This window comes from Aspergillus fumigatus, chromosome 4 (assembly GCF_000002655.1).
Source record: "Aspergillus fumigatus Af293 chromosome 4, whole genome shotgun sequence".
NCBI classification, from domain to species: Eukaryota; Fungi; Ascomycota; class Eurotiomycetes; order Eurotiales; family Aspergillaceae; genus Aspergillus; species Aspergillus fumigatus.
The window spans coordinates 3,276,446-3,292,977 of NC_007197.1; the positions used below are offsets into that span (position 1 = coordinate 3,276,446).

The 16,532-nt window shown below is 50.0% G+C and overlaps 7 protein-coding genes and 2 non-coding genes across 9 annotated transcripts; 5 read left to right on the forward strand and 4 right to left on the reverse strand.

Annotated features, from left to right (window-relative positions):
• Position 1: 1 nt before the first annotated feature.
• AFUA_4G12490 (guanine nucleotide exchange factor VPS9) lies at positions 2-3,369 on the forward strand. Its single transcript, XM_746489.2, has 5 exons — positions 2-1,733; positions 1,785-1,862; positions 1,929-2,104; positions 2,164-2,795; positions 2,850-3,369. The coding sequence occupies exons 1-5, from the start codon at positions 335-337 to the stop codon at positions 2,893-2,895; spliced, it is 2,331 nt and encodes a 776-aa protein (XP_751582.1). The 5' UTR covers positions 2-334; the 3' UTR covers positions 2,896-3,369.
• Positions 3,370-3,377: 8 nt separating this feature from the next.
• U1-2 lies at positions 3,378-3,523 on the forward strand. Its single transcript, XR_013344541.1, has one exon. It is a non-coding gene; the product is annotated as an uncharacterized ncRNA (small nuclear RNA).
• A 243-nt stretch (positions 3,524-3,766) lies between these two features.
• On the forward strand, positions 3,767-4,674 carry AFUA_4G12500 (uncharacterized protein). Its single transcript, XM_077804657.1, has one exon. The coding sequence runs from the start codon at positions 4,073-4,075 to the stop codon at positions 4,370-4,372; it is 300 nt and encodes a 99-aa protein (XP_077659907.1). The 5' UTR covers positions 3,767-4,072; the 3' UTR covers positions 4,373-4,674.
• AFUA_4G12505 lies at positions 4,666-4,765 on the reverse strand. Its single transcript, XR_013344514.1, has one exon. It is a non-coding gene; the product is annotated as an uncharacterized ncRNA (small nuclear RNA).
• Positions 4,766-4,884: 119 nt separating this feature from the next.
• Positions 4,885-7,372, forward strand: AFUA_4G12510 (uncharacterized protein). The gene is made up of 3 exons (XM_746486.3): positions 4,885-6,068; positions 6,102-6,142; positions 6,203-7,372. Exons 1-3 carry the CDS (start codon positions 5,952-5,954, stop codon positions 6,798-6,800), a joined length of 756 nt encoding a protein of 251 aa, XP_751579.2. The 5' UTR covers positions 4,885-5,951; the 3' UTR covers positions 6,801-7,372.
• Positions 7,373-7,395: 23 nt separating this feature from the next.
• cccA (VIT1/CCC1 transporter family protein) lies at positions 7,396-8,731 on the forward strand (the record flags this gene model as incomplete). Its single annotated transcript, XM_746485.2, has 3 exons — positions 7,396-7,774; positions 7,830-8,166; positions 8,224-8,731. Exons 1-3 carry the CDS (start codon positions 7,705-7,707, stop codon positions 8,729-8,731), a joined length of 915 nt encoding a protein of 304 aa, XP_751578.1. The 5' UTR covers positions 7,396-7,704.
• Positions 8,732-8,943: 212 nt separating this feature from the next.
• Positions 8,944-9,558, reverse strand: AFUA_4G12540 (DUF4202 domain-containing protein; the record flags this gene model as incomplete). The annotated part of the gene is made up of 1 exon (XM_746484.2): positions 8,944-9,558. One exon carries the CDS (start codon positions 9,556-9,558, stop codon positions 8,944-8,946), a length of 615 nt encoding a protein of 204 aa, XP_751577.2.
• A 151-nt stretch (positions 9,559-9,709) lies between these two features.
• AFUA_4G12550 (uncharacterized protein) lies at positions 9,710-12,340 on the reverse strand. Its single transcript, XM_746483.3, has 3 exons — positions 11,356-12,340; positions 10,608-11,242; positions 9,710-10,544 (listed from the first exon to the last, which is right to left on the reverse strand). Exons 1-3 carry the CDS (start codon positions 12,017-12,019, stop codon positions 10,461-10,463), a joined length of 1,383 nt encoding a protein of 460 aa, XP_751576.2. The 5' UTR covers positions 12,020-12,340; the 3' UTR covers positions 9,710-10,460.
• Positions 12,341-12,680: 340 nt separating this feature from the next.
• On the reverse strand, positions 12,681-16,441 carry AFUA_4G12560 (uncharacterized protein). Its single transcript, XM_077804658.1, has 4 exons — positions 15,886-16,441; positions 15,299-15,797; positions 14,476-15,238; positions 12,681-14,418 (listed from the first exon to the last, which is right to left on the reverse strand). The coding sequence occupies exons 1-4, from the start codon at positions 16,036-16,038 to the stop codon at positions 13,356-13,358; spliced, it is 2,478 nt and encodes an 825-aa protein (XP_077660799.1). The 5' UTR covers positions 16,039-16,441; the 3' UTR covers positions 12,681-13,355.
• Between the last annotated feature and the right edge of the window lie 91 nt (positions 16,442-16,532).

Below are 16,532 nucleotides of genomic sequence, written 5' to 3' on the forward strand. Positions count from 1 at the left end.
CAAGTCAATCAACCTCGGTGTTATGGTTTGGTCGGTGGCCGGATCTCGGGACAACGATGATCCACATACCTTCGTGACGGAATAACCAAATACTCCACGCTGCCTAACATGGGTCCGATCAACGTTGCTCGAGGCCTAGTCCTAAGTTAAATAGACATTGGCTTCTTTGAAATATCCTATTGTTGTTTAAATGGTTTTTTTCTGCTGCGTTTAATCTCGACCGCTGTGTGCTGGATATTCCTCATAATGATCCGTTACCTTGTCTAAATCTCCCTCTTTCCCCACCAAGTGACCGAGCTTCTCCATTGATCGTTGGCGTGCATGCAGATTGCTTATGTCTGAACAAGCGATTTCCGCGACCCCGGCTCCGGATGGACGACCGGATTCTCAGTGGGATATTCATGACGATCAGTTAAAATCGATTCAACAGCAAGCGACATCGTCAGGGACCGTATCATCGGTGTCGGCGCATAATGACCCCTCAGCAACACATGAGGCTCCACGTCAGGGCGATGAGTTAGGTAAGAGGAAGGAGATTCCTCAAGATGAAGCTCCAACTTCTACGTTTGAGTCGCCAAACATAACATCGGAGAAAGTCGCTCCAGCTTGCTCAAAATCTACATCCGAACCCCAGGGGACGTTGTCAGCGCGTGTGAAAGGATTGTCGGTCTCGACGAAAATAACAGAAACCGGCTCGTTAGAAGACAGCGATGTGCCGCCGCCTCCCCCAGAAAAAGATGAATCTTATCTTAGTACGAAATCCCAGCTTGCACCGCCGCTGCAGACATCAGTGAATGCGACTTCTGAATTGAGCGAGAAAGAGCTACCGGATGTACCAAGTCCCGGACAGGCGGAAGATAAACGGGATGCTAGCATGGATGGTACTCGAGAGGATGACTCTGAATCCGAGATTCAGAGCATCATGGGTCAGTTTCAGGACCCTGAACGCAGGGGCAGCCAGGAGCAGTTGATGTCTCCTCGTTTGGAGCTGGCTGAGCAATTCCTTGGAGGCCAGGGTCACTTCCCGCCGCGTCATTCAAGTCTTTCAAAGTCAGCAGAGGGTGGCACTCAGGCAGCACAGGCGAATGCAAGTGCACAATCTTCGGCTGACGATAAGCCACCGGTTCCTATTTCGAAGAGCGCTCAAAGAGCTTACGAAGATTATCCAGCACTAACTCGACGATCTTCTACGTCAACTGTTCCTCCGCCTCCGCCAGAACCTGAGCCCGATCAGCCGTTCGATTTCCATCGTTTTCTGGAGCAGCTCAGGCACCGCACTGCAGATCCTGTGGCCAAGTTTCTCCGCTCATTCCTTCATGAGTTTGGCAAAAGACAGTGGATGGTACATGAGCAAGTGAAGATCATTAGTGACTTCTTGACCTTTATTACCCATAAGATGGCCATGTGCGAGGTTTGGAGGGATGTTTCCGACAGCGAATTTGATAACGCGAAAGAGGGTATGGAGAAGCTAGTCATGAATCGACTGTATTCACAGACCTTCTCCCCTGCTATACCGGCTCCTCCCTCAATCCCAAGAAGTGCAAGCAGAAGCAGACGAAGAGAAATGGAACGACTTCATGGGCCATGGAGGCGTGGCCAGCACCAGGAAGACGTCGAACGTGATGATGTATTGGCGCAAAAGATGCGGATTTACGGTTGGGTGAAAGAGCAGCATCTTGACATACCGCCTGTGGGCGCTCACGGACGTCGGTTTCTGAACCTGGCGCAGCAGGGTAGGTCTCGATGTCCGTTTATGCTGGGACTTTTTCTGACACTGAACGAAGAGCTTCTGAAGATCAATGGCTACCGTGCACCACGCGATAAGGTGATTTGCATATTGAATTGTTGCAAAGTTATCTTCGGTGAGCAGTAGAATGAGTAATCCCTGAGCATGTAAGGTGCACCACTGACGCTGATGTCTCCTGCAGGGTTGCTCAAAAACTCAAAACAAGCTGATACATCAGCGGATTCATTTGTACCTCTTTTAATCTACGTCGTGCTACAAGCTCGCCCTGATCATCTGGTTTCCAATATCCAGTACATTCTTCGCTTCCGAAATCAAGATAAGTTAGGAGGAGAGGCGGGGTACTACCTATCTTCATTGGTATGTCAATCAACATTATTTGCTGATAATGCATGCAACGTGACTGATTCCATAAACAGTCCGGTGCTATCCAATTTATCGAGACCCTGGATCGGACCAGCCTGACAGTGAGTGACGAAGAGTTTGAGCGTAACGTCGAGGCCGCCGTGTCTGCTATTGCCGAGCAGAATCGCGAGTTCGAGTCCTTCGAGCCAAAGAGGGAAGAGCGTCCTACGGCGGAAAGCTCTCAAGCTCCATCGCGGGTTTCAACCGATACACAAAGACCTGCGGTGCGGAGAGAGGCACCGCAGACGAGTGACGAGGACAGCGCGCCAGTAGCAGGACTATTGCGGACTATCCAGAAACCATTATCAACAATCGGAAGGATCTTTTTGGACGAGCCAGATTCGCCACAGGAGCGGCCCATACAGCCTGCCGGCACCCCACAGCCGGGGGCACCATCGCGACTGTCCCCTAATTTATATCAGCCGCCCCGTAGCAATAGTGAGGAGCCCCGTAATGCGGCACAGCCGCAGTTGGCCAGGGTATTGGATGCGCAAGATGCTGCTGCACGTCAAGCTAGCGCCGAGGATGCGGAGGCACGAACGATTCAGCGGGCTGAACACAATAACGTGGTAGAGACACTGTCGAACATGTTCCCAAATCTTGATCGCGACGTCATTGACGATGTGGTCAAGATGAAAGAAGGAAGGTCAGTTTTTCTATGATATAATGCAGAGAAGCATTGCTGACGCTGTTACTGCAGGGTTGGTCTAGCCGTCGACGCATGCCTCGCTTTGAGTGCGGAGTAGGAGAATACTGGTACTACTAAAATAACGGAATGCCTGCATGAATATTGAGGCAGCCATACTATGGCTTTGATAGCCGTACGTCGAAGCATGTCGCCTATCCTGTAGTTATTCGGCTTTTCTACTCATGCCTGTGCATATATTATACAGGGCAGCTATGAGCGCCCAAGTGCCGTCTCTAATGCATGGACCGCTTAATATTTCCGGGTCATCTATGTGCTATGTCGCAGTGAACCTTTCCCAATACTTGCCCAAATGGAGTCCTGATACGGCAATAGTAAATGTAAGAATGTTGTCGAGCATAACACGTGATTGTTCCATGTCGGTCGATTGACCACGGCTCAGCCCCATCAAATTAGTGGCGAATCAGAGAGCTCCCAAAGGGCCTCGCTTGCTGCTAGCGGCATTTGGATTCCCCATCAGAACATATATAAATCTCCTCGACCCCCCATCCCTTTTATTTCTTTTTCTTCTTTCTTTTCTTCATACTTACCTTGTTTGGGTGGCTGCGATCAAGAAGGCGGTCCACCACGGATTGGTCCCTGCATTGCACAGCGCGGCGGAACAATCCGTTCAACGGCCTTCGGGTCATTGACAGGCGTATTCTTTGGCACTTTCCACCTTGTGGATATCATACTTTCCTTTTCATCAGGTCTTGGGCCAGTGGCTCGAGGGTGGAGAAGAGGTCTGGTATGCGTTGTTCAGCGGGCACGCAGTCGCGTAATGTAGGTAGTTTTAGGCTATGCACGAGTCTTAAGGAGGAAGTGGTTTGCCCAGCACGAGCTTATTCTCAGTTGCGTGTACATATCCATACTGGATATAATAGAATAACTAAAAGCGCTATTTTGAAGTGCTCATTTCGCTTCGAAGTAGTCTTTTATGTAGGATTCTATTTTGTGTGGGTGAATATCTGGCCTCGCAGCTTTTCGTGTTAGAACAATTCTGCGCCACGGCGGTGGCGAGTAATAGAACACACCCACAGCAGCGTACAGGAGTGACGTTGTCGCCACAGCTGTCACTCACTCTATCCACCTCAGACTACATAAACAGATCGCAGGCTGCCACTAAAGGCTATTTGGGTTTACATCACTCGCCTGGTTCAATCGTCTGAACCACTACCCTTCCTCTTGATTGTGTCTATCCATACGGACTACCTAGAAGCAATCTCCGCAAATCAAAGATGCCTCACCTAAACCCCCCGTCTAATGAAGGCAAGGAGCCATCGACTGGAACTCGACCTACTGGCTCCGCCGGGTATGCATCATTAGACGCCCTATCCACAAGAGAAGGCAACGCCAGTGGACGAGTTTTTGGTACAGGCACCGGCGGCACCGTCACATCGCCAGAGTATTCGACCGCCCTGAATTCGGATGTCATGCAGAACGCGGAGAGTGATCGGGCAATGAGCAAGGAGGAGGCCGATAGGATGTATGAGCAGCGTATGGAAGAGGAATATGCGAAGAGGGAGGGTGGTGCTTAGGGCATATGCTCAAAGTTGAAACTGCAGAGTAAATCAGAAATCTCATATTCGTGTATTTATAGTTTCTGAATCAGGATGCATATTATAGACGAGTTATTCCTGTGTTGTAAAATGATTCTCATGGTTTCTGCACAAGTGTGGCGTTGTGTTACAGCCTTGTAGGTAGACTTGTGAAGTTGATACAGTGCAAAAAGAAAGTGCGATGGCAGTCCGTTTCGAACGACCGCACTTACGATGCTCATCAACCTGGCTGACACTCGAACCTCCAAATGAGGTCTGTAGGTGTGTAAAAAAAAAACTGGTAGCTTCTCTTTGATTGAGCGTGTCATCCTTAGTGCAGGGGCCATGCTAATCTTCTCTGTATCGTTTCAAATTGACCAAATGCCCGAAGGCACTTGAGTAGACATTAGAATGGTTTATATGCATTTCAGTGAATGGCTATTGGACGATATGATTGGTCGGTAAGCGGTAGTGAGAGGAACATCAAATCTTACCTCTGTGCAGGAACGTGACAGAATTCGAAACGACTCAGATCGAGGGATGAAACATTTCAAGGTGAACCCTGGTAAGTGTTATAAGGCTATGTGGTCCTCCAAAAATGGAGATATTACGCAGTTGATCTCAGGCCGCCATGACTTGGAGAGCCATTGGATGTTGGAGAGCACTATGAGCGGGATCATCCAAGCCACAAAAAGAAAAAGCCAAAGGTAGCGAAAGGAGAAATGCAGGCAGATGTTCACTATTGATCCACGAGACCCTTTCAGTTTTCTCTCCAGATGTGACTGATGCCTGGTGACAACTCGCGAATATGATTCAGGACCCTGTGAAGGAGCTGAAGGGTTTTCAGGTGTACCGAAGTTGAGAATCTAGTTTGATTGAGTTTGATTGAAGTTGAACTTTGCTTAAATGGAGCCTCGTATTCTACTCTTGCTCGAGATGTGATTAGCGCGGGAGGGTCCTGCCAAGCAAACATCGTATCTGAGATGCCGATCAACTCGTCCTGAAGTTCCCGTTTATACGAGCCTCAAGATCCATTTAGGGATCTGATCATCCACACGAAAGTCGTTCTTTCTGGACCCCTATCCGTTCATTTGCTGCCGTTCCCACTTTCAGGGCTTCATTCTCAAATAGATTCAGGGCTTGACAACCACGATTCCCAATCAGGGCATCGGTTCGACTCCGTAGGAGCCATCTTGGACTCTTTTTCCCCCTTGATAGGCAGGCGAAGGTCTACAATGACCGTCCCTAGTGCGCGATGATAGGCTCCTCGTTGGGAGCCCTTCGTCTGAGAGGCCTGAAGCAGCAGTTCGGGTGTCTGGGGCTCGAGAATCCGTTTTCAGCCGCGTTTAATTCTAATAATAATATCACTTTAATGGACATGGGCAGGTATAAAGTCTCCTCTCCCCAGGAGATGAGGCTGAATCGACGTGTGCAAGCTTGAATACTCTTCACGTTCCCTTCAAACTTCTTTCATTTAAGCTTACTGTCATTCCAGAGGGCATTATCCTGTAATCCGTTGAAAACATATCCATCACATACTATACTTACCTTCAGCACGACACTCCTTTTGGCTTTAACCATGCAGTACAAGACCCTTCCCTTGCTCCTTCTGGCTGCCACTGCCCTGGCTGCACCAGAGGCCAGGCCCGAGGCTGCCGCCGAGGCTGCTCCTGAAGCCGCTCCCGAAGCTGCTCCCGCAGCTTCTCCATAAGATGTTGGCAAGAGACAGTATGACTACTACTCGAGCCTCATGAACGAGCTGAACAGCTTGTCAGTATATCCCCAGAAGGCAAGCAAGCTGAACGATACTAACCGATCTTGTGGCTACAGGGCTGACACCAGCAACTGGGACAAATTCTTGACCAACATTGACTACAACCAATACTTGACCAACACCGACTACAAGCAATACCTGACCAACACCGATTTTGGCGGTATCCCAACTAATACCGCCGCTGACAACGTTCCTACAAACACCAAGCTAGGCGGCGTCCCGACTGACCTGGAAGGTCTCCCTTCCTTCTCCATGCCAACCGCTGCCTTCACCTACGACGGCATGCCTCCTCCGTCCATTGCGTCTGTGCTCATCACTGCTGTCCCTTCCTCATATATGTCTCAGCTGGCCAACCCCAGCGCTCGCTCATCTCTGATCAACGACATCCAACATGGCCACTACCCTTCCTGGTACAACGACCTGCCTAACAGTGTCAAACAGTGGATCTCGACCAACTATGCTTCTATGACTGGCGCCGCAGCAACGGCCACCGGCAACTCGGGCTCTGGGTCCGGATCCAAGGGATCTGATTCTCAGGGCCCTGCGTCGAGCTCCAGCTCACAAGGAGCTGCTGCTGCTCCTGCTGCCACTGGTGCCATTGCGGCTAGCATTGTGGGTGCTGCCGGTGTCCTTGGTATTGCCCTGGCTCTGTAGGTTGACCGACATAGAAGGTCGACTGGTTGGACAATGATTATGCTTCGTTATCGATGATATTGAACTGCTTCAAATGTTTAGGGACGTTTAATTTTGGAAATAATACCTTATTGTCAGATTAACTGTTGTGACGGACTACCAACAAAACCATCGGCATTCTGCCATCGTTCCTGACAGTCCTGATTCCATCGCAATTGTAATGCTACCTCCTCTGGTGAGGACCTCCACAGCTTAAGTAGACCGGAGGCTAGCCCTGGCATTGGTCCGTATTCTCTCCAATCATAGAGGCTGTGATATTCTAACCTCCAAGGTTGATTGAGAACGCTGTCACTAGAGATGAGTGGAGTACACATCTGTATGCAACCTGCGATCATTGTGACACAGTCAACCAGTCCTAGACGATGCAAAAGTCATCTTCTTTGGTCATTCACCAATTAGACATCCCGGATTATCATAACACAGACCACCAGCTGCGGGAGATACGAAGTTGGCGATCCAAATCTTCGATTGCTGACAATCACGGAGGCGTTGATTGGTGGATTTCATCGAACCTAGAACCCCGTTGATGTCTCAGCAAGAGGAGCTACACAATGTGAAATCCTTATAAGTGTCTAGAGGATAATTGGAGACTGGACGATAAATGAACGGTGTAAGCATCGCTACTCAAAGGGCATTACACATATTAGTTCTCTTGCTGTTGACTTGTGATTTTCACTGTGTCTCGAAGCCAACTCGCGTTCGTGTCCTGCAAAGGCCTAGAATCGCCTTCTGATTCTGACGTCAGTGCCACTAATTGCCTGCACTACCTACCTACTGTATATTTCTCTTCTTCCTATTTCGGTCCTTCTGGGGCTTCAGACCCTCGACCCCATATCCCGGTCGAGCTCATAATTTATCCCCTGAAATGGCGCTTTTATTTCTTAAACAGAAGCTTTTTCCGACCAAAGGAAAACAACCCCGACCAGATACATATGGTTCGTTTGAACGCGGCTATGTACCCAAGTATATACGACGCTAACCAGGCCCCAGGCAAGCCTCTTTTATCAGCAAGCGATTCCGACACCCTAGACAGCGATATGGATCAAGATATCGAAGCTCAACGATCATATCGTACTTTTCACACGCCTCGAGCCGACTCCGACTCCGTTTCATCGGGTTCCTCTACCCCCCGATCACGTATCAACCCTCGAATCATCTCGGATGCCATCCTGGGTCTGTCCGATGGCCTCACTGTCCCCTTTGCGTTGAGCGCTGGTCTCTCTGCGCTGGGAAACACCAAAGTCGTCGTGCTAGGTGGACTCGCCGAGCTGGCAGCTGGAGCCATCTCCATGGGTTTGGGTGGATACGTCGGAGCCAAGAGTGAGGCGTACGTTTTCCCGCTCACTTCCTTGTTATACGAAGGGTAAGGACTAACAGCCTATAGAGAATCATATCAAACGACTGTTCGCGAAACAAAAGAACTCATTGAGACCTCACCCGCCGAGACCAGCACCATCGTTCGTGATACATTCTCCGCTTATGATTTACCAGAAGCCGCCATCTCGCAGATCAACGCCTCACTGCATGCATCGCACGATCGTCTCCTTGACTTCCTCATCTCGTTCCATCACAAGGAGACCCAGCCTGATTGTAACCAGGCTTGGATCTCAGCCATCACACTCGCCCTGGGGTATTTCGTGGGAGGGTTCATCCCGCTCATACCTTACTTCATGGTCGACCAGGTCATCGTGGCGCTATACTGGAGTATTGGCGTTATGGCAGTCACGCTTTTTGCGTTTGGGTATATCAAAACCTCCGTCGTTCGGGGTTGGAGCGGCAGGGACAACATCATCGCGGGTATCAAGGGTGGTGTGCAGATGTGCTTTGTCGGAGGCGTAGCGGCTGGGGCTGCTATTGCGCTTGTGCGCTTGATCGACCATGGTTCTGCTTGATTTCATGATACCACAGCCTGTGATTCTGTTTGCATCAAAAGTCCAGGGACATATAGACCGAGCGTGGCGTTTTGGGAATGGGGACTGGGAATGACACTCAATTTATGATGACATGTACGATACTTGACTCTATACAACTCTCTTCAAAACACCAATCACAAACATACCTAGGCCTGGGTATCTGGACATTATTTATATCATATGCAACCCTATCAGCCACTCAAAGCTCTCTGAACCAACCCCCTGGCCCTCTCCGACATCTCAATCCCTAGCGCCAACTCATGTCCCCGCTCCGACATCTTCCCCCACGTCTTCCTCAGAATCCCCAAGATCTTCTCCTCATCATGGCCCCTCTCAAACTCCTCAAACTGATCATCCAGAAACACAAGACAAGCCACATCCTCCAGCACTTGCGTCTCCTCATCCTTCCGCAGATCCTCCTTGCGCACCAATGCCGCCACTCTCCCCGCCTCGGCCTCCGAATACCCCGCCTCCAAACACATCCGCTCCGCCAGCTCGGCCTGTCGTTTCGCGAGGTACGTCCGCCACGCATAGTAGCCTGCCTTTGTGGCGGGGCACGAGTCGCGCGGCACCTCCCAGCGTTTGAGGTGCTGGGCGCGGATGGCGAGTTGGAGGAGCTCCGAGGGGTTGGCGGTGCGTTTGTGGAGGTAGGCGGTCATTTTGTTGGTGTAGTGCAGCTCGTAGGGGATTGTGTCATTGCCGTTGCCGCTGTTGGCGACGCTGATGCGGCGGGGATCTTGCGCGTGGGCTTCGTCGATGAGCGCAAGGGCTTTGGTGAGTTTGTCGCTTGGGTCGGTGGTTGCCATGGTTGGAGGCCTGCGACTGTTGCACACGAGGATGGTCTTTTGTCTGTAATGGTATGTGGTTGACAAAGATTGAGGTAGGAGGAGAATCCCCAAGTACGTACATTGTAATGTGTTGGAGATAATCGGAGCCGTAGGATTGGTCCTCCCTCTCCGCCCCGCTTGATAGCAATTGATCGATCTTTGCCCCGCCGAGGGGTGAAAGGCTCAGTGTGAGAGCCTGAGGGTGAGAATCTAGATGACCATGATTATAGCCAAGCAGCAGCAGAGACTTTAGGCAAAACCATTCATATGCATTCATCTAGATAATGTATCACATTGGCGGCATCCTTGTGCCAGCGAGATCTCCCTAGTTATTGTCCGTAGACAGGACAAGACGAAAAAGAATACACAACCTCCCCCGGGTCCTTCAAGAGACAAAAGAGAAGCGTACCGCCATATCACCAGCATGATTGATGAGCCTTGACCAAACAGTCATCCACCGGGGGTGACGGAAAAGGGCAATGCAACGACGACAAGTGACCCGTCGAAGATCCAGCAGAAGAGGTGAAACGCAAAAGGAAAGGTAATGAAATGACAACATTAAAAAAGCGACAAGAGCATCCGTTTCCGCAGCTGATTATTACTCCCCACCGAACGCCGTCCCATTGTGAAAGCCGGGTATATCCAGCACCGTAATGCAAAAAGAAACAAAATGTACGGAGAAGTAATAAGTGGGACCAGGACAAGGTCATCGGCCTGATATCCGACCTCAGCGATATCTCTCGTCGCATGCATGTTCATGTATATGCCACGGATAGTTAATGCCTCGCCCCCTGGTCTAGAACATCTCGAAGCCTTATTCACGGAGAGGAACATTGAACAGAAATTTGCTTTTCATGCCGTAGATCTTTAAGGTCGTTCGGCTACCTCGCTCCAATTCCAAACATACCGACGCCGTAGCTACCGCCTCTATCGGGCAGCGGTGTGGGAACCTTTGAAACATGCTCCTTTAGGAAAACAAGTACGATCAGTCGTGTCCACGACCCATCCCAAATGGCATGTGATCTTACCTTCTTTCGTTTCTTCTTTCCCATTCCTTCACTGTTGGAATAGAATGCGGCGTCATCATCGTCATCGGCAAAGCCTTCGCCATACCCGACGAAGCTGTTGTCGTCATAATGCCTCTTGCGCCCGCGACTAGGGCGAGCGCGTTCCGGCTCCGTAGGAAGTGGTGTTTCATTCGCTTGACTAGGCGATCGGGCGGTATTAGGAAGCGTAGCTGCTTTCTTTCCGTCCCCATGGCCCGCATGTTTCGATGGCTTCTCGTGACCCAAGACGTCCTCCCAGTATTCGTTGTTTGGAACTGTGCCCGGCTCCATCTGCATCGCCTTCATTTGAAGGTTATGCGATGCCGAATCAACATCGGCGACCTTGATTTCCTTCCCATGAACTTTCTGGTTCTGCCACTCCTCCTCGGGCCACATGGTTAGATGTCGGAGCCCACCAGGAGCAGAGGGGTCGTGCTTCACGGGTTTGTTTCTTCCTGCGAGTCCCAAACCCTTCAGCTTGCCCTCATAAGACTTCCTGAGCCTGTTGATCTTCTCCCCAGTAACAGGATCCATCCTTGCAACCGATTTCGCAACCGGACCTAGGCCATAAAGCGAGATGAGATCTAGCGCTGGGTCTGGGCCGGTCGCACTAAGGGCTGTAGATTGCATAGAGCACAATGTTAACAAATCTCAGTTCAATAAGATATGGAACATAGTGCATTGTAAAACGGCATGTGCCGCGAAGAGAAGTCATCAGGGGTATCCTTACAGCTTTTGCAAAGATGGAATGCGGAAGAGAAATCCTGCTGCAGGGACTCTAGGCTTAGTCCATCGGATTTAGCAGAAGCGTTGACGTCTTTGTCAACATCCATGGCATCTGTATCGTCGCGTGTATGTAAAACGTCCATGCCCGCAAAATCGCGTACATCTATCCCAGGAGTTGGCCCTTCCAACTCCCGATCGTGATCGGTCCGTCTGTGCTCCGACTGTTGTGTAGATGATGTATGCAGATCTGTGGCAGTAGCTGCGTCTGAGTCTGCTTGCACATGCCCCAATGATGTTCCCACGTGCTCTGAATCTTCGACGGAAGTTGGTCCCATGAAGTGGCCGCTCACACTGCTGGCCGGTGTAGGAAAAGAATTCGTGGGCCCTAGCGTCGGCTGCTGTGAGGTCTGTGTAGACATTGGAGCTGAGGACGGAGGGGATGAAAGGTTCGCAGGTTGTGACGTCGCCTGGCTGGGAGGTTGGGAGGATGCGATATTGGTGGCATAGTTAGAAGCGCTTACCGACATCAACGGAGGAGATGTCGGAGTCTGTGGAAAGTGTTCAGAGGATATATATGGTGGATGGTTCTCTTTCAATGACCCGGAAGCGGGAGATGATGGTGAAGGAGGCCCTGCTCGGAATGACGCCGATGAGGCGCAATCAGACATGGGGATCCTAGATGAGGAATCCAGGACAAGAGAAGGCAAGAAGCCCAAGCAGCCTGATCCCTGCGACCGACCGTGAAAATTTTTGATACGGGGGTAGCAAGCCAGGGCAGATCAAGGCTTTGAGAGGGGGGAGCGGAATGTGATCACGCCGGTCGAGGTTCGCTCAAGTAGGACGTTCCACGACCGTCTAAATGCCGCGCATTCCAATCAAATCACACGATCTCTAACTGAAAGGTCGAGGGTTCAATATTTTGTTGACGTTAAAGGAAGAAGTGGAAGACGATGTTTGGTGTTGGTGGTGAATAGTGATGCCCTTTGATACTCAATAATGGAGGAGAAACGACTGGAGATGTTGGATGACGGCAAAGAGGCCAGGCGCGCACGTGATCGGGTGTCTTTTCGCGCTTGCACTCGGCGCCGGGATTAATTACTTTCCTATTCGGGTAGTGCACTGTACAGAGAGTAGAGACGCTTTCGCTTCCGGAAAACGACAGAACATGATGAACCTGTCAAGTTTTGATCTGGTGTTTTGAGAATAGCGCCTCTTTGTTCCCAAAGAGGATTTATATTAAATCTATATACGTTGCCAAAGATTGTTGACTGAAAGACTCCATAAATCGGAATAATAACGTCCTTTGTCAAGAATATCGGTGCCCTTTTGCTGCGGTATCCCCTAGACACACGAATGGCAAGTGAGCGCTTATTTATAGATTACATCTGGATCTTTACGCTTGATTCTCAGTCAATGCTTGCAGGTGGATTGTTCAATCTACTGGACCTCGAGTCTTAGACTACGGAGTTCTGAACGCCAAATGAGGTGATGAAGCCTCAGAGATTGTAAGTATTTGCGTCATGGAATAATGCATCTCAAAACATCGTGTGGCGGCCCTGCACTTTCATCATTATTGTCTGCCCTCATAAACAGGCGTCCGCAAGCCTCATAAATTGACCTTTGGACGTGGTATCTTGCTGCAAGTGGAATCTGTCCAAATGGGTAGATTGTATCTAGCGCTGGATTGCCCACGTTGATGATGAATTGAATTTGAAACAATTCACTATCACTCAGCAGAGTCCATCACCGTCAACTCCCTGGCCAACCGTTTCAAATATAGTATAACATCCTCTCCCTTCAAACATTTGTAGGTAAATATAGGATACTAAAGACATTGATCTGAAGTAAGAAGTTGCACAAACACCAGACCGAGCACATTATTCCGAATCTATCCAGACTATCGAACAGAGCAGGATGGGTATAGCTGGATTCACAGACAATGAAGGCATGTATATCGCGAATAAATTCGAGCTCCGTGATCTTTGACCGGAAGCATCGCAAAGTTCACGACTGATAGAATGTGGCCGACTCTCTCACAAGTTGTGCAGAGACGTCGGGGATATTTTCCTCCAAGGATGCCATAAGCTCAATCTGCTCTTGCTGACTGAGCGTTCGTCCTCGCCAGGGTGGAATGGGAAAAGCCCCATTGAAATACTGAGAATATTGATCATCGATCGTGTCCATCCAGCGCATTGGGTCAACAGCAGCATCAACGTAGGTTAAATGGCTCGCTGTTGTTGAGGCAACAGTGTAATTAGGATCCCAACCCGGCAACCCCGGAACTACTGAAGGAAAAGGATTGAATGGTGTTGTAGGATTGAAAGTGACGTCAGAGAATACGGTGGATGATTCGGTATACCCCTGAGGTGTGTATGAGGCCTGCGTAGAATTCGAGTCTGACGTTTGCAACGGAGGGAGTTCGGTCTCCCAATGTGAGTAGGATGAAGGCTTTTGTGACTCGGCTCTCACGGCTGCCGCTGGAGATGCTTGTGAGTATGGGAAAGTCGGGTCCGCGGAGTGTCCTCTTGAGACGGTACCGACTGAAACAGTATCATGAACAGAATGATTCCCAGCTCTCAATGAAGTTGTTGTACTAGAAGGACTGGAAATGGAAGGCGGAGTCACCACGTCCTGTGTGGATGACGGTGTTGCATGGTTGGACGGCGAATGAACGACAAACGATTCCTCAGTATTATAAGCCTTGAGGCATGCAGTCACAAGATTTTTGTACAGCAGCAAAGCGGACTCAACCCCAGGCCACCTCTCTGCAGCAAGCATCATCGCTTCCAAAGCGACGTTGAGATGAGCCCTGACCTCCTCTATGGGATGCTCCCTTCGGATATCGGGGTACGATAGGGACCAGAGAATGGTATTGAGCGCCATGAAGAGTGATTGTGTGAAAATCCAGGTCAGATCAACCGACCCAGTTGCGATTTGCTCTCGTTGCATTGCAACATTGAACACCGACGCTTCATAGCATTTTCGTGCAGCATCAACGGAGGGTTCTGGGACTTGAGGGGATGGTCGAAACATGAAGACGATCATCGTATTCCGTCTGCCTTGAAACCTATCGAGGAAAGGTCGGTTATCAACAAAGTCAACAACACGGGATTTGATTTCTTACCATTTTTCGCTTAATCCGCTACCGCCATCGTGTTTAGGACAAGAAGCCACCCAGTGGTCGAGTTTAGCTAGCATTTGCGAAAACCACGGGTCTTGATCATTCGCAGGGGTGTCACGCTTGTTCAAATACAGAGTTCGCCGTATCTCTAACTGTAGCAATCTCATTTTGAAAAAATGGATGGCTATGCACTTGGCTAAGATTGGTGTGCCTCCGGGAAGAACTCCATCGGCTGTGATGTATCGATCGTCCACAAGTTCGAAGAATTTGACGTTGATGTAATCATGGGGGATCGAATAGCAACTTGGCCGACCAAGGCTATGCGCGAGGCCAAGTTCCATCGAGGTGACAATCCAGAATAACCGTCTTCGCATGTCAACCTCCAACGGGTTCAATGGCCGCCCATCCGGCGACTTGGTAACTGTAGCTTCTTCAGTCAGACCGAGGTCTTGACAGAGTTTGACCGCCATCCCCACAACCCAGTACGCAGCCGTTCTTGTGGGTGTCAGTAGAGAATATTGGGCTATGAGGACGAGGCATTGCAAAGCCCTGAGATCCATTCGTCTAAGGGAGGCCTCTAAGTATGGTAGTGCCGCCAAGTAGTAACTGTCAGCCAGCCCTGCATACTCGGTGCTCATTTTTTGCATGCTGATGGCAATGACCATACGGAGTTGGAAATTGAGGCAAGGGTCATCAGAGCCATTGAAGACCTGTTCAACCTCCTGGCGAAAAGAAGGCTCGTGCAGTGTCGGTAGCATGGCTTGCGCTGCAGATATGGTCAAACGAGATGCACCAGGAATCGTCGGTTTAGAGAGGCAGAACTCACCCTTGACTACAAATACATCAATCAATCGATAAGTTAGATTACGCGGGGGTAGATTAGGTTGAGGAATTGAGCTGATCATGGGGTAGACTTTCGATGTCGGTTTAGAGCTTTCTAGCGCAAATGCTGCTTTGATCTCCTGGGCTGTGAACTCAGGAACAACATCTTTGATGCTTTTTGAGTCTGTGTTCTGCTTGGCCATCTCCATGACCAAACGAGTAATTGCGATACCGCTGGACGGCCCAAGGTACCTCGACTCGTCATTCTCTTTGAATCGAATGCGTCCTGCCCCTCGGACCATGAGCTCGGCATCTGCAGCATGCTGAATATCTTTCTCCAGATCGGCCAATTCTTTCTCTAACATGCGAGCTTTTTCGCGCAGGGAGATAATGTATGTTCTCGGTATGGTGCACTTGCGGGCGGAATCGTAGTATACGCACTTGGCGTTACTGCGTTCGCATGGGGAACATCTCGGAATACCTGGATCGCACCTAGATTTTCGCTTCGTAACCCTTAGCTTAGGAACGAGAAATTCGACAGGCGGGGTAGATGAAAGATGATGATTGATGAATTCTCGAAAAGGAACGTACCTGTCGGCACCTGGTACACGCTGTCAATGTATGCGCAATCCGTCCGTCGGGGGCGTCTCCTGTCTGCTGTGAAGATTTGATGGATGGCTCCTTCCACGGATTTTTAAATCGTGGATGTGATTCCAGCGGACTCGAATGTGTGGCCATGATCATGCGTCGGGTAAACAGCCCACGAGCCGTTGCGCACGTTCAAAGGGATTCCGAGTCACAAAGCGCTACGCAATACAGCTTCCATGCCTTCACATGAAGCTGCCCTTGTGAGGGGTTCTAGAGTTTAAGTTAGACCCACAGTAACAATTGATGTTTCGAGCACCAGCAGGATAATGTTGACGACAGAGCACGGTCGACATATTCAGGGTTCATCTGCAAGGAGGCGTAGGCGGCAGCACCCGGAGGAAACCATCAGTCTGTAGCGTTAAATCGGAGCACTCGTAACTGGTCTCAAACGCTCGCAAAGGATTAATTCTATTATTTGGTACGCTCAGCGGACACAGTATATATTTTGATCCTCCGATGCAAGGAAGAGGGGCGTAGTGGTACCTCCTCGGTCCAGATCCCACAGAGGCGCTAAGTCAAGTGATGAGCCAACGACTAGGGACTCAGCAGGGAGCTACGCACCTGCGGGAGGTAACATTAACCATTTCTTT

Coding starts and splice junctions, on each gene's coding strand:
- AFUA_4G12490 (XM_746489.2), top strand. CDS start 335: ATGTCTGAACAAGCGATTTCCGCGACCCCGGCTCCGGATGGACGACCG. Junction 1,863..1,928: donor TTGTTGCAAAGTTATCTTCG/GTGAGCAGTAGA, acceptor TGTCTCCTGCAG/GGTTGCTCAAAAACTCAAAA. Junction 2,796..2,849: donor GTCAAGATGAAAGAAGGAAG/GTCAGTTTTTCT, acceptor CTGTTACTGCAG/GGTTGGTCTAGCCGTCGACG.
- AFUA_4G12500 (XM_077804657.1), top strand. CDS start 4,073: ATGCCTCACCTAAACCCCCCGTCTAATGAAGGCAAGGAGCCATCGACT.
- AFUA_4G12510 (XM_746486.3), top strand. CDS start 5,952: ATGCAGTACAAGACCCTTCCCTTGCTCCTTCTGGCTGCCACTGCCCTG. Junction 6,069..6,101: donor CCGCTCCCGAAGCTGCTCCC/GCAGCTTCTCCA, acceptor GGCAAGAGACAG/TATGACTACTACTCGAGCCT. Junction 6,143..6,202: donor ATGAACGAGCTGAACAGCTT/GTCAGTATATCC, acceptor TTGTGGCTACAG/GGCTGACACCAGCAACTGGG.
- AFUA_4G12550 (XM_746483.3), bottom strand. CDS start 12,019: ATGTCTGATTGCGCCTCATCGGCGTCATTCCGAGCAGGGCCTCCTTCA. Junction 11,243..11,355: donor ATTCCATCTTTGCAAAAGCT/GTAAGGATACCC, acceptor TGCAATCTACAG/CCCTTAGTGCGACCGGCCCA. Junction 10,545..10,607: donor GAAAGAAGAAACGAAAGAAG/GTAAGATCACAT, acceptor GTTTTCCTAAAG/GAGCATGTTTCAAAGGTTCC.
- AFUA_4G12560 (XM_077804658.1), bottom strand. CDS start 16,038: ATGATCATGGCCACACATTCGAGTCCGCTGGAATCACATCCACGATTT. Junction 15,798..15,885: donor CGTGTACCAGGTGCCGACAG/GTACGTTCCTTT, acceptor AGGGTTACGAAG/CGAAAATCTAGGTGCGATCC. Junction 15,239..15,298: donor TGATGTATTTGTAGTCAAGG/GTGAGTTCTGCC, acceptor CCATATCTGCAG/CGCAAGCCATGCTACCGACA.